General features: G+C 39.3%; 1 protein-coding gene and 1 non-coding gene across 6 annotated transcripts in view; both read right to left on the bottom strand.

Annotated features, from left to right (window-relative positions):
• Positions 1-10,592, bottom strand: part of PPP3CC (protein phosphatase 3 catalytic subunit gamma) — a 73,052-nt gene extending 62,460 nt beyond the window's left edge. For 2 of the 5 annotated variants that reach the window (XM_012739309.2, XM_012739312.2), the window contains exon 1: positions 10,256-10,592. In XM_012739309.2, the coding sequence (XP_012594763.1) occupies positions 10,256-10,304 (49 nt within the window). In that variant the 5' untranslated portion in view covers positions 10,305-10,592. Of the gene's footprint in view, positions 1-10,052; positions 10,175-10,255 lie in introns of those variants that run through there. The other 3 variants (XM_012739310.2, XM_012739313.3, XM_075997178.1) reach the window with 2 other exon arrangements.
• Positions 10,593-13,711: 3,119 nt separating this feature from the next.
• Positions 13,712-13,817, bottom strand: LOC142864290 (U6 spliceosomal RNA). The gene has a single exon (XR_012914815.1). It is a non-coding gene; the product is annotated as a U6 spliceosomal RNA (small nuclear RNA).
• Between the last annotated feature and the right edge of the window lie 573 nt (positions 13,818-14,390).

The following is a 14,390-nucleotide window of genomic DNA, read 5'->3' as shown; positions in this document are numbered from 1 at the left end:
TGGGACTTCCCTGTACATTTCTTTACAACATCCTGTGAATCAATGATTAAAATAAAAATTAAATACACTTTGAAAAACTAAGTTTCTAAAGGGCACTGAAGAAATTTTGCAGCCTTTTCATAGTCAAATTCAATATAGTATACTGCTACAATATATATCCATTCCATAAACAATATGTATTTTCAGGTAAATGCAAGTAAAATCTGATGCAGATTTGCATAAAAAGAAAAGGCCACAATGGAGATAACCTGCATCAAGTATGAAACATAAACCTTAAAAGTTATTGTCCTATTAGCTATTATTTTGAGGTTACTGTGTGGTCTTACCCTGTGGGACACTGGGATTTATCTAAATAGCTATCTCTGTTCACTACAAATAACCCTACTTTTATTCCTATTTTAAGCCAGCAAGCCTGCCCTACTTTTGCAGAATCATTTCCTAACCTACTCACCTGTCTTTCCAATTGTGAGCCAACACTGAAGAGGTTATATTAAATATTATTACTGAAAGTCATATGTGTCTTTTGGATATTTTCATAACTTATTAGAACAGGTGATTTTTTTTCAGTGATCTGATCAAGCTCTTTGAGATCATTCCCTCTATTCTTTGACAGTCACAGAAGTGACTTTTGAAGTATCTGCTAAGAACTGGCCATCCTAGAACCAATTAAGTAATAACTACCATCAATGATGGTCAACAGAAATAATAACTTCTGTAGTGACATCGTATGTTTTCCATAAATGAGTGCAAAATAGTCAAAAATAACTAATTTGCTTCCATGGATAAACCTACCAATTACCTTTATTACTTTAGCCATTCATTAAAATCACCCTATTTTATTTTTAAACTCCACAAAGCCTTAGGGTCACAAATACAAAATATACCTAGGTGTACACACACACACACACACACACACACACACACACACAAATTAAGGCTTACCTCTTTAGGCCACTACTTGTAGTCAGTTTAAACTTTAAAGGATTATCAATTTATAGAGCAAGGGAAAAACATTTCACATCAGATATAATCTACAGTTTAGTCATCTGCTTTTTTCCCAGTGGTATTAGTCATAGGCAGCTCCATACTTCTAATTTTCTGTTACATTTTTGGGAGGCTACCATATGCTATACTATGTGTGTACTTTTCAAGCAATATTTAAGCTTCTAAGTACAACCAGAAACATGTTGCATGTAGCTGAAATCATCAAATATGAAATATTTGTTCATGAATACACGATTTCCAAAATTCTATCTATATTACAGAAAAGGAAATTTTCGGCATTTTTCTTCTTAAGCATTTTGGGTTCAAATCCTTTTAAGAGCTAAGCAGACTATAAAGTTGGAAAATACAGTCATGTGCTACATAACGACGTTTCAGTCAACAACAGACCACTTATACAACCAACAGTGGTCCCATAAGATTACAATGGAGCTAAAAAAAATCCTATTGCCTTGTAACACTGTAGCCCGTCTTAATGTCACAGCACAAGGCATTACTCAGCTAAGGTGTTTATGGGGTTGCCGTGTAAACAAATCTACTGTGCTACCAGTCATATAATGATAATAAATGACTATGCTACTGGTTTATGTATTTACTACACTGTTTTTTCTTTATTTTGAAGTATACTCCTTCTACCTATAAAAGAAAAAAGTTAACTGGTTAGCCTCAGGCAAGTCCTGCAAGAAGTATTCCAGGCATTGTTATCATAAGAGATGACAGCTCCATGTCTGTTATTTCCCCTTAAGATCTTCTAGCAGAACAAGAATGGAGGTGGAAGACAGTGATATTGATAATCCTGACCCTCTGTAGGCCTAGTCTAATATGTGTGTTTATGTCTTCATTTTTAACAAAAAAGTTTAAAAAGAAAAAAATTAAAATAGGAAAAAGCTTATAGAATAAGGAGATAAAGAAAAAAATTTGTATAGCTGTACAATGTATATGTTTTAAGGCATTATTACAAATGAGTAAAAAAAGTTTAAAAAATTAAAAAGTTTATAAAGTAAATAAGTTATAGCAAGCTAAGGCTAATTTATTAAAGAAAGAAAATTTTTTAAAATAAATTTAGTGTAGCCTAAGTACAGTGTTTATAAAGTCTACAGTAGTATACAGTAATGTCCGAGGCCTTCACATTCACTCATCACTCACTCACTGACTCACCCAGAGCAACTTCCAGTCCTGCAAGCTCCATTCATGGTAAGTGCCCTAGACAGGTGTACCCTTTTTTCTTTCGCACCATACCTTTTCTATGTTTAGATACATAAATATTTACCATTGTATTACAATTGCCTATAGTATTCAGTATAGTAACGTGTTGTACAGGTTTGTAGCCAAGGAACAAGATGCCATAACACATATCCTAGGTGTGTAATAGGCTATACAATCTAGGTCTGTGTAAGTACAGTTGACCCTTGAACAACATAGGTTTAAACTGAGAGGGTCGACTTACACATAGATTCTGTTCAACCATACTCAGGATGAGAGACCCACATACACAGAAGGCCAGCTTTTCAAACATGTAGGTTCCCCAAGGCTGACTTCAGGACTTGAGCATGTGCAGATTTTGGTGTATATTCACACAACAATGAAGTCACCTAAGGACACATTTCTCAGAAGTCCCCATTGTTAAGTAACACATGACTGTACAAAACACCATATTCTTAAATCTTCATTGCAGATGAAGGGGGCTTGCAGGGTCTTTTTTTCTTGGGAATACAATAAACTGTGTGGTGTGCACTTGTGTTTTGACTGTGACCAACAACATGAGGTCACAGAATTTTTCCACTGTGGGATCATGTTGGCACTCAAAGAGCTTCAGATTTTGAAGTATTTCAGATTTCAGATTAGGAATGCTCAATTTGTAGTAGTGTAGTCAGTTGAGGATTGAGGGATGAAATGAAGAGGAGGAAGTGGAACAAAAGGTTAGAAAGGTTTAGCATTCGGGGTACTGCCCATCAACAAAGTCAGAGTTTATCCCACAGGCAGATCCCATAGGCAGGAAGGGGTCATGAAGGATTTCAAGCACAGGAATGACCCTTTACATTATTCACTGACCACCATAGCAACATGGAGAGTAGATTACATGACCCCAGCAAGAGGCCACTGTAATAGTAAAAGCAAGAGGTAAGAGAGAGAAGGATGAAGTAGAAGCTTATGTAGAAACCAAAAGTCCATAGCATTTAGTCTGGTAGGACTGGATGTGCAGTGAAAGGAGGAAGAAAAGTCTGGCCTGACTCCCAGGCTTGTTGTCTGAGCCAGTGGCTAAATGGGTAAGTGGTATGATTAAGAGGGATGGGAAATACGCTTAGAAAATCCTGTCTTTCTCCTCTACTCATTAGTGCCTTTAATATTTATTTTATCCCTCTACTAACCATTTTTTTACTTCAATCTCTTCAATAAAATAAAGCCATGGCAGTTTCACTTTCCACATTAGCTATCTGTACAGTGTTTGAATTTTCTATAATTTTGGATTAGGTTTATAAGTCCATCCATTTTGGGTTTTTAACATATGGCCATCAAAGTAATCTTGCTGTGCCCTTAATGGAATCACTGCCAACTGCTCCAGCAGTTTTCAGCTATCCCTCCTCTTCCTCCTCTTCTCCATTTTCTCACTCTTAATTCTCTAGCACTTCTAGTTTACCTATCTTCTCCCTACTCCTTGGCCAGGTACACCTTGTTTCTCCACCCATACTTTTTGTATGTTTTTCCAAGCCCTGTCATATAGCTGAAAGAACTTTTTCTACTAAACAGGTTGCCTCTACTTCGTATCAGCTATTTTTTCTTCTTTTTAGCTTTCCCCCTTTAAGACACTATTGAATCCTCAGATATGATGAGAGCCTTTCCTAAGCCTACCTGTTTTGAGGCATTTCTTAATTGTCCTTTTTTTCTCTTCCCAACTTTATATTTTGAAAAACTGAAATCTATAAAAAAGTAAAAGATTAGTAAAATAAATATCCATATGTTCTCACCTAGATTCACCATGGTAAACGTTTTGCTACTTTTGCTTTCTCTCTACAAATATATAATTCTTTTTTCTGAACCATATGAAAGTAAATTGCAAACATTATGACATTTCCATGTAAATACTTCATCAGGTATGCTGTAAGAATAAGATCATTCTCTTGCTGGGTGCGGTGGCTCACACCTGTAATCCTAGCACTCTGGGAGGCTGAGGCGGGCAGATTGCTCAAGGTCAGGAGTTCAAAAGCAGCCTGAGTGAGACCCCATCTCTACTATAAAAATAGAAAGAAATTAATTGGCCAACTAATATATATATATATATATATATATATATATATATATATATATATATATAAAAAATTAGCCGGGCATGGTGGTGCATGCCTGTAGTCCCAGCTACTCAGGAGGCTGAGGCAGTAGGATTCCTTGAGCCCAGGAGTTTGAGGTTGCTGTGAGCTAGGCTGACACCACAGCACTCACTCTAGCCTGGGCAACAAAGCAAGACTCTGTCTCAAAAAAAGAGATCATTCTCCTATATAATCATAATGCCATATCATCATACCCAAGACACTTAACATTGATATAATACTGTCTAATATATACTCTATATTCAATTTTCCCACTTGTCCCCCAAATGTCCTCTATAGTTTTTTATTTTCCTAATCCAGGCTTGAAACTGTACTTGATTGTCATTTCTCTTTCACATTCTTTCACCTGCACAAAAATTTCATGAATTGTTAGCATTCAATAACCCATGATCATCAGATACACATTGTCTTGGCCAGCTTATCCTGCATATCTTTCTGTCACCCAATTTAGAGACCCTGGTTACCAAGTTATACCCTCTTCCTTCTAACAATAAACACAAGACTCAAAAACTAAAAGGTTTAAGGATACTTTAGTTTGCCAACAAAATAAGACTGAATATAGAGAACTAAGACACTCCTTTATTTCCATTAGTTATCTAGCAACTAAGTAGAAGCAAAATTCCAAAATGACTACAAATGCCAGAATTAGCTGAATAATTTTGTCTCTCATAGATATATGTCTAAAAATTAGCTTTTTCCAAAAATGTCACCTTAGGGGAAAGATATTCTATTTCTATTACTAAGTACTGCTTAAGAAAAGATTTCTAATTAATTCTTTAAGATCTTTAATTAATTCTTTAATTCACTTTAAGTAATGAGTCCTTAGCATTTTTCTCTCAAAGGATCCCATGACATTTTTTTTCCTTTGCAATAAAATGTGATTAGTATGTTACTTTAAAAAAGAAAGCTTTACCCCCATAATATGCCAAAATAAAAAAAAAAATTAAAAAATAAAAGAAAGAAAGCTTTATCATCAAATATCTGATATAAAGTTTTGACCACAACCAATAACATATAGGTAAAAACAAAAACAAAACCTCATCCCTGCTAAAAAAAAAGAGGAATTAAGTGTTTAAATTAAGACTTCTTTTCCAGGGTCTGAGACGTCTACTCAGAGGTATGAATCTCAAATAGCATCAATTTCAAATGTTTCAAAAGTTTGACAGCTTGTTAATTACAATGGTATACTAAGCATAAATTAAACAAATGACTGTTGACAATCCACCAGATACACACTTAAAGACATATCCACATTGGAAATTTATACTTGAAATGTTTCTTCTGGATTGGTATTGTATCAAATGATTACTGTGTGCTCCCTTGAAAATATAATAAACATAAGCCATTTTGTTTCAAACCAGTTTCATGCTGATTGAAACTATCATGGAAGTATTTAGGTAAAATGTTAAAATAACACGAAATATTTGCATAATGAAAGCTTTAATATGCATGACCCTCTTACCTTTGAATTCAAAATACAGCAGCAAATGGAAAAATTCGATAGTATTAAAAGCAATTGTTTCTGGAGGGAAGGAATACGAAGTCTTTGTTTTCTTCCCTTTCTACCTTTCAAATTTTATAATTAGCAGGGTTAAGTTTATATTTAAGAGGAAAAAAATTTTTTAAAACCCTTGGTAAATCCATTTTCATAATACAAAAAAAGGGAGAGAGGGGGCAAGAACTATGGAAATAAGTGAATTATATGGGTACCAGAAACTGAAGGGGTTCAGGATATTTTTGTTGAAATAGCAATTTTTGTCCACACTACACTTCTTAAAATCTTTTAAGAAAGCCAGAATAGCCAGGGCTGGTGGCTCATTCCTATAATCCCAGCACTTGGGGAGGCTGAGGTGGAAAGATCACTTGAGGCTAAGAGCTCAAGACTAGCCTGGCCAACATACCAAGACCCCATCCTTACTTCTAAAAAGACTCAGTCGGATGTGGTGGCACACACCTGTAGTCCTAGCCTAGCTACTTGAGAAGCTGAGGCAGAAGGATCACTTGAATCCATGAGTTACAGTGAGCTATGATCACACCACTGCACTCTAGCCTGGACAACAGAGCAAGACCCTGTCTCTAAATAGAAAAGAAAAAAATGAAAAAGAAAAAGAAAAAAAGAGAAAGTCATAGCTATAGTATTCCCAGTGACAGAATATCAAGGAACCAGTAAGCCTCCCATGTGTGCTATAAATATAAATGGTACAGTACTCTGTGAACACACAATATATTTGAATTCTAAGAGAGTGGGAGAAATTTATTAGTATCTTACTGACAAGAAGTCTCACTTCTCTATTAAATGCCATTCAGCCACCAAATAACAAATTTAAGACTATAGATTCTCCTAATCTGTCATGTAATTCCTACTGAAATTTCCTTGTTGCTTCTGAAAAGATTCAGTCCAGTGAAATAAACTGCTTTTATAAAAAAAAAAAAAAATCACTGTCTTCCCTTAAAGAAAAAAGAGTTAAGGATAAAAGAAATAAATTTAAAAAGAAATTAAAAAATCACTGTCAAAGAAAAAAATATTCCCTTAAACAGGAAAAGAAACTTGGAAACTAAAAAAAATATATGTCAGGCTGAAATAATTTCACAATTCAATCATTTGAGTTTCTAGTTCTCTGGTCCAGATCCCAGTAGACATGCCCCAGTGCATAGCAACCTCAAACTCCTGGGCTCAAGCGATCTTCCTGCCTCAGCCTCCCAAGTAGCTGGGACTACAGGCATGTGCCACCATGCCTGGCTAATTTTTTTTTTCTATATATATTTGTTGGCCAATTAATTTCTTTCTATTTATTGTAGAGACAGCATCTTGCTCTTGCTCAGGCTAGTTTCGAACTCCTGACCTCGAGCAATCTGCCCGCCTCAGCCTTCCAGAGAAGTAGGATTACAGGCGTGAGCCACCGCACCCAGCCAGAAATGTTACTTTTAAAGCAAAGAAGAAAGGAATGAGCACCTGTTCGGGTACATTGCAGATGGCACCCAATAAATATTTAATGAATGAATAAAATTGTTAAGAATTCTTACACATAAAATAAACACCTTCAACTGCTGGAGAAGAAGCCAGCTGTCAGGAAGTACCAGACAGAACTGTGCTGGTCTCCTCACACTGTTACCAATGGCATTCCGTCCAGATAACCTTTATATCATAGAACAGGTATTTTCTTGACTAGCAATGGCTTCCTAACTTATGTTATAATTTCATATACTTTCTAATTCTGATATATCCAATGTTAATGATTTTTCTACCAACCACTTACGTAATAAGCCCTCTATTAACAAACTACTATCATGTTTCATAATACTACCTTAAGCTTTTCATATCTCTTATGTCAATCACATGACCCAGACTTGACAGGGAAGGTATTCTTAACTTTGTTTTCCAGATGAGATGATTAAAGCAAAAAAAAAAAAAAAAAAAAAAAAAGTCTAAGTAAAAGGTCAAGGTTAAAAAAAAAAGGCAAGGTCACAAATAAGCTCCAGAGACAGCAGTAAAAACCTAGGTTTTCTGACAACCAGTCTAGTCCTTTAATTTAGGAAAGTTGCTGTTTAAAGGATACTTAAAAATACAATCACTCCTGCCTATCCACTCTTCCAAGATTTGCTCAAACAAAACAATTAGGTAGACTTTAAAGTTAACAGGAAATGACAGAACCAAAAATAACTGGAGTGTGGTATCACTTCTGAAAAAGCTTTCAAGCTGTGAATAAATGCAGACAAGATAGCATCAGACAAGGATTTAACACTCAATACAATGGACCTTAGTATACAGTGACATCTTATTTCTATTTCAAACCCTAGAAAATCCTTTTAAAAAGCAACATAAGTCACCAAGAAGCCGAAATTGCTGTCGCTAAGTCTTTATGTTAAAGTTTTCTAAATATGAGATAAATCCACACATTATAAGGGCCTGAAGTCATTCATTTATGTTTCATTTGTTTTATTTAAGAGTAGTCTTAAAAGTCCACAACATGCAGTGATTTGTAATTTTGCTAAAGAACAAATTCACATCATGCAGACTATGCAGGGCGGTGTTCACTTAACTATGAGCATGACAAGCAATAAAACCAGTACCTGCATTTTAACTGTGTTTAATTTTGGTTGACTATACTTCATTTTACTATACTTCTTACTATATTTAAGTGCCATTGAAAATTTTCCATTTTTTCCATTTTTAAAAAATTTTTAATAGATTTAAGGGGTATAAGTTGAATTCCATTACATGTATATAGAAAAATTTCCTTTATATCTTATGGTATATTATGGTGGAAGTTACATGGTGAAATGGCGATCAGATTTTGAGGTTCCTGAAGGTCTGAGAGCTGCCACTAAGCCTCACTAAGATCCTATTTATTCTGACTTGACATACACTTCTGGTTTATCTGGTTTCCCTGCCTACTTCAGCTTAGAAGTGGTAGATTAGAAGGCAGTAAGGGCATATTCGGACAGAGAAGAGTACTGGAGAGATACACTAAAAACAGACAAAACACTAAAATGATATAGCAGTGAGGAATCATTTTAGTACAAGAGGAAACTGCCAATACCCTATACAGTGAAACGCACCAGCCATATTAACAGCACGGTACAGAAATTAATGTACATGATGACCTTGATTTATCAAAAAAGGTTATGTTAAGTATATTTTGAATCTTAAGAGAGGGTTATATACAACTTATGGGTTATGTTCTATGAAAATTTACATTTAAATAGTCAAAATAATTTAGCTGTAAAAGGGATGTCAGTTATATGAACAATTCACTTACATCCCCAATGATACCACACAAATGCTCAGTAGATAAATCTCAAAAATCCCATTATATTCACTAAATATTATACAGTACAGATAATTAACATTTATGATGCTGATGTTTTTAAGGGAGGAGAAAACCTAAGTTACACAGTAAATCTCTTCTCCCTCTCTGAACATGCAATAGGCTTTTCACTCTTAAAAAAATTCACACCAATTTTAGTTTCCTTTCTCCTTCTGATGACAAAATGAAAAAGAAAAGCATTTAGCAGTTTTCCCCACCCTAATGCTAACCACTTCATCCACAGGCCACTAACACAGCTGGTCTAAGTATATTCCCTTCTTACCAAATAGTGCTTTCAACCCGATTGTTAATTCTCAGAAGGAAAGAAGGGTTGTGCTTAAGTCTTATGGCTGAACAAAAGCAGCACATAAATTAGTGGTTATGTTTAATCGGTCTTATTAGTTTAAGGGCAGAAACAACTGCCCTTAACCTAAAACTCTACAAGATTGAGACAGGAGAACTTTACGTTTTGTTCTTATAACAACAAAAATCTAATATAGCTAAACATCTGAATCAGAGAACATTATTCTCCAAGTCTCTGACAGCCAAAGGGAAAGTAAAAGGCCAACATATGTCAAGAAGTGTATAAATTCCTTTTTAAACATCAGCTAACGGATTTATTTGTATTTATTTCACCATCCTCAGTGACCTGCGATGAAAAGTGGGCCAAAAGGTGTATGGTGTATGTCCTGAAAAAGGGCGGGGGGGCGTCAAGAAAGACCTGACTTGAAAGCGTCTGCTAAGCTGCCCATACCACCCCAGATGGCGTCCCCAGATAAAAGACCAGAAAAGAGAAATCGTTTCTTAAAAGAAGAGAGAGAGAGACAGAGAGAGAGATGGGGATCCAGGCCCTTGGGAGTGGTGGGAGACAAGTCCCCACTCTGCCTGGAAGTCAACAATTCGGGAGGGAACTTACCAATCTCCGGTAGCTACCGATCCAGGAGCAACAAAAATGCCGGGGTCCCCGCAGGGCTGCTCCCCCGGGGCACGCCCGCCCTCCCCTCTCCCGCACCCCTCCAGGTCCAACTCCGGAGCCCCAGCCTCCCTCGTCCCCGAGCCGTCGCCCCGCCGAGGGCCGTTTCCCGCAGGTCGCGGGGGAAGGCCGGGCCCGCCTGGCACCTTTGATGACGCGTTCGGTAGTGGAGAGTTGGGAGCGCTTCTCGGACATGGTCCCCTCGGCCTCCGCCCGGCCCCTGAGGACTGCTGGCCGTGCGCCTCCGCCTCGGCCGCCGCCTTCTCCTCCAGCGCGCCCAGCCCCGGCTCCTCAGGGTGGCCCAAGCACCACACAGACGCGACGCGGCAGGCCGGCCTCGAACCCCACCGACAGAATGCGGGCCCACCGGCCGCTCCCTCCCGCGGCGCCAGCGGCTGTGGCGGGGAACCCCGCCTCCGGAGCGACCGCGACCGCAGCTGAGGGAGGCGACTGGAGCGGCTGCGCGCGGCCCGGGCCTCGTGCGCGCACGCGCGCTCACGCGCGCCGCTCTCACAACTTCCCGGCGGCCTCGCGTGCGGACCCGCTGCCCAGGCCGGCCAGGCGGTCACTGGCTGCGGCTATATCCTTCGCGGGCGTACGCGCGCCTCTTTCCTCTCCTCCAGCCTGGTCCCTGCTTCCGACGGCCCATCGCTTCTCGTCAGCGGGGCCTCCTCACAGCTGGCGCCTCCTCTCCTGCCTGCCCCCGCCCGGGCCTGGAGCCCCTAAAAGCACCCCCTGCGCCCCGCGCGGGGGCGCCCAGCGAGGCAGCGGCCATCTTGCGGCCTGGCCGGGCGACCTCGCCCTGCAGTGTGCGGCGGGGACCCTCCGGCACCCTCCTGGCCGCCCCCAGCTTGGGAACACCGCGCAGGGAGCTGCGGCCTTCCTCCACTCTGGGTCAGCCACCCACTTTAACTGTGGGAGTCGTTAGGCCTTCCTCCACTCTGGGTCAGCCACCCACTTTAACTGTGGGAGTCGTTAGGCCTTCCTCCACTCTGGGTCAGCCACCCACTTTAACTGTGGGAGTCGTTATCGATTGGACTCCGCTCCTGCGCTCCTGCAGTTTACCCTCCCCCATTCACCAAAACCCAAACATTTAAACCCCCTCGCTTAATATCTTTCACATTGTTGAGTGCTGTTAGTATAGTAAGGACATTCGTGTCCATCCTATTAAATAGTTCCAGTCCAGTATTTGCAGAGGCTCAGTGTCTGAGCTAGGCCCTGTTGCCTCGTTACTTCTTTCTACATCCAGAGAAGGGGGAGCTCCCGCTCCTGGGACACTCAGGCCCAGACGACCTCTGTGAAAGGAACTGACTTTCTCACAAGCCATGGTGCAGTTCCTGCACAGCCAGGAACTCCCTTTCTTCCCCCTTGTTAAGGTACCAGCCTCCCCTGCCCAGGCTTACTGTGGAACACTACTGACAAGTCTCTAGATAAAGTTCTAACAACATGGTTCATCTCTAGGTTAAAAACTGACCTTAATCTCACTTTAAATTTTAAGCCTAGAATAGAAGCTGTCTCCCCGCAACTGTCTTCTCACACAGAGTATAGTACATGGCAATGTCAACGTATTTTGATTTTAGCAATGCTAATGGAATAATGAAACCGATATCCAAGGACGCATATGCAAGTTATAGGCAAACCAGTCTTGGTTACTGCGGTGGCCAGTGAGTAGTCACATGTGGCTATGTCAATTTAAATTTAATTTTAATGTTAATAATTCAGTTCCTCTAATGCAATAGCCAAATTTCCAGTACTCAGTAACTATGTGTGGCTAGTGGCAAACTTATTGGACATCGTAGAATAGGCCATTTCCATCATCCAGAAGGTTCTGTTGGACAGCTCCTAGCTAAAAGATTACAGGATTAAACCTAAAACTCCACTAATACAGATTTATGTATTGGGAGGAGGTCTCAGGATATACACTGGAATCAGCCCTGAATTATCCCTTGGAGTTTTGACTGAGGCCTTTCATAGTAACCCAGAAGGCAGGAGCACTTTAGGAGCTGAATAGAATTTGGTTCTATTTTCATGGGTTTGGACTTCAGGCTTCCACCCAAGAGAATTGTTCAGATATCCTGAGGAAGTTCTTCATTTAAGAAATAGCCAGAACTCCACACCTATCAAATTATATCTCTAAAGGTCAGATGCTAAAATTCTTCTTGAAGAATGTAAACAGGATAGCTAAAAATAAACAAAAAGTTTAAGAAAACATGGCAAACCAATGTGAAGGGATGGATTATTCAGTATGACTAGTGGAAAGATGAACTGACTAGTGTATTTAGATCTCAAGTTGGAGGCACTGTGTAACATCAAAATAAAGTGAACCTTGTTTAAAGAGTTCCAGATAGTTCGGTCTGCCGTCATCTGGTGCATGAGTCGTACCACAAACTTATTCTCACCTTGAGGCAGAGTTAAGTTGGACATTGGGGAGGGAGCTCCCATTCAGCCTAAGGCAGTTCTCTGGAGAAGGGGGAGCAATGAGTTGCCAGAAACCAGCCCTGAACCCACATAGTGAAGAGGGTTTGGGTGGAGCATCCCAGTACGCTTTGGTCTTGATACCCCAATGCATTCTCCACACTGACCCCAGAATCAACTTCTGCAGCAAATCTGGCTGCCGACTCTGCTCCTCTTCTACCTTCAGTGGCTTCCATTGCCCTTGGGATCAAGTTCACTTGGCACCCCCCATCTCTTTCCCACCTTGACCAGAGCTCCTCTCTCTGTGGCCTCACTGGGACCTTTCAGGCTGGCCACATGGAATCATTTGCCATGCTCTTCCAGGGCTGTGGCCTTCCAAAGAAGGCTGGGATTTGAAGAGCAAGAAGGCAGGGAAGTATCCCAGGCTGGGCAAAGCTGTAGAGAGGTGTGGGGTTGGAATATGGTGGATGTGTTCAGAGCTCCACACCTTTGGAGGTGCAGTCTTTACTGCCTGGAACACCCTTCCTTCTACTTCCAATTGACAAGATTGGCCGTGTCCTTAAGATGTTGCCCTGTTACAATCACCTCTCTGAAGCCTTTCTTAATTCATACAGGTAGAAGTTAAGGCTCCTCCTTCCGTGGACCAGGAGCATTTTGTAAACAGATCAACACCACCTAATGCTTGGCAGAGTTATTGTTTATTGACCTGTGGCTGTTTACCCACCTAGACTACTGAGGCAGAGATTATATCCCCAGTTTCTAGCCTTATCCATTTGTATCATGGTTGCTCAGTAAATATTTGCTGATATCATGAATTATTACATCACCTTTTCTTATGTGCAGTAATCTAGTATGCTCCAGTAGATAGAGGTTGACTGGACAACTGGAATATCTAAGAGGCCAAGGCTAAGGATTCGTATGGACCAAAATTTTCATATGACAGATAAGTGAATGGGCCTCATTCACTTATCGATAAGCTGCTAGGCAGCTTACCAACTGTCACACAGGTAATTAAAACTATAACTTGAACTTGACTCTGCTTTCAGGATTTTTCTCTTTCCTTTTAAATGTTTTAATATATTTTTAAAAAGTAAAAGATGACATGGTTTAAAAAAATTAAATACATATGTACAGGAAATTAAATTCTCACTCCATTCCCCAATCATCAGTTCCTCAGTTTCCTTCCTTTTTTTCTTTTAATGCTGCATGATTTGCATGTCATCCTTTGCAGGGGCCATGCTAATCTTCCCTATATCATTCCAATTTTAGTATATGTGCTGCTGAATCCAGCACCCAATTTCCTTCTTATAAGTAGCTTATTGCTATTGTTAATATATGTATACATTTATGTATATACATATTCTGCAGACATTCTGAGTATATTTGATACATTCACCACCTTTTTTACTTATAATAACAGTAAGAAACATAGACCAGAATTTTTCAAGTTATGGATCATGATGCATAGGTTATAATTAATGGGTTAATACATTGTAAAATCTATTGATTTAGTCACTGTAGATGATCTTATTTCTTTGTCTTCTTTTGTTGTAATGAAAAAGAATAGAATGGAATGGAACAGATCAGAGTACATCTCACACAGAAAGATCAAATAATATTTCAATAAAACTTCTGTTTGTTTTTTTAAATCCAGCTTATTGAGGTATAATTTACATATAATAAAAATTTACCCTTTTATGTGTAAAAAAAGAGTATGTGTAAAATACAAAAGAAAAAATCTAGAAGAAAATGAAGTAATTATCCTACTCTGATAATTGTGGTTATTCTAGTAGCACTAATAGATGCCAGTATGCTGACAGTCCCTGCCTGAGCATGTGCATTTATCAGATCAAAACCAACTCAGTG

This window comes from Microcebus murinus, chromosome 24 (genome assembly GCF_040939455.1).
Source record: "Microcebus murinus isolate Inina chromosome 24, M.murinus_Inina_mat1.0, whole genome shotgun sequence".
Classification (NCBI taxonomy): Eukaryota; Metazoa; Chordata; class Mammalia; order Primates; family Cheirogaleidae; genus Microcebus; species Microcebus murinus.
This window is presented reverse-complemented; position numbering and strand designations above follow the sequence as displayed.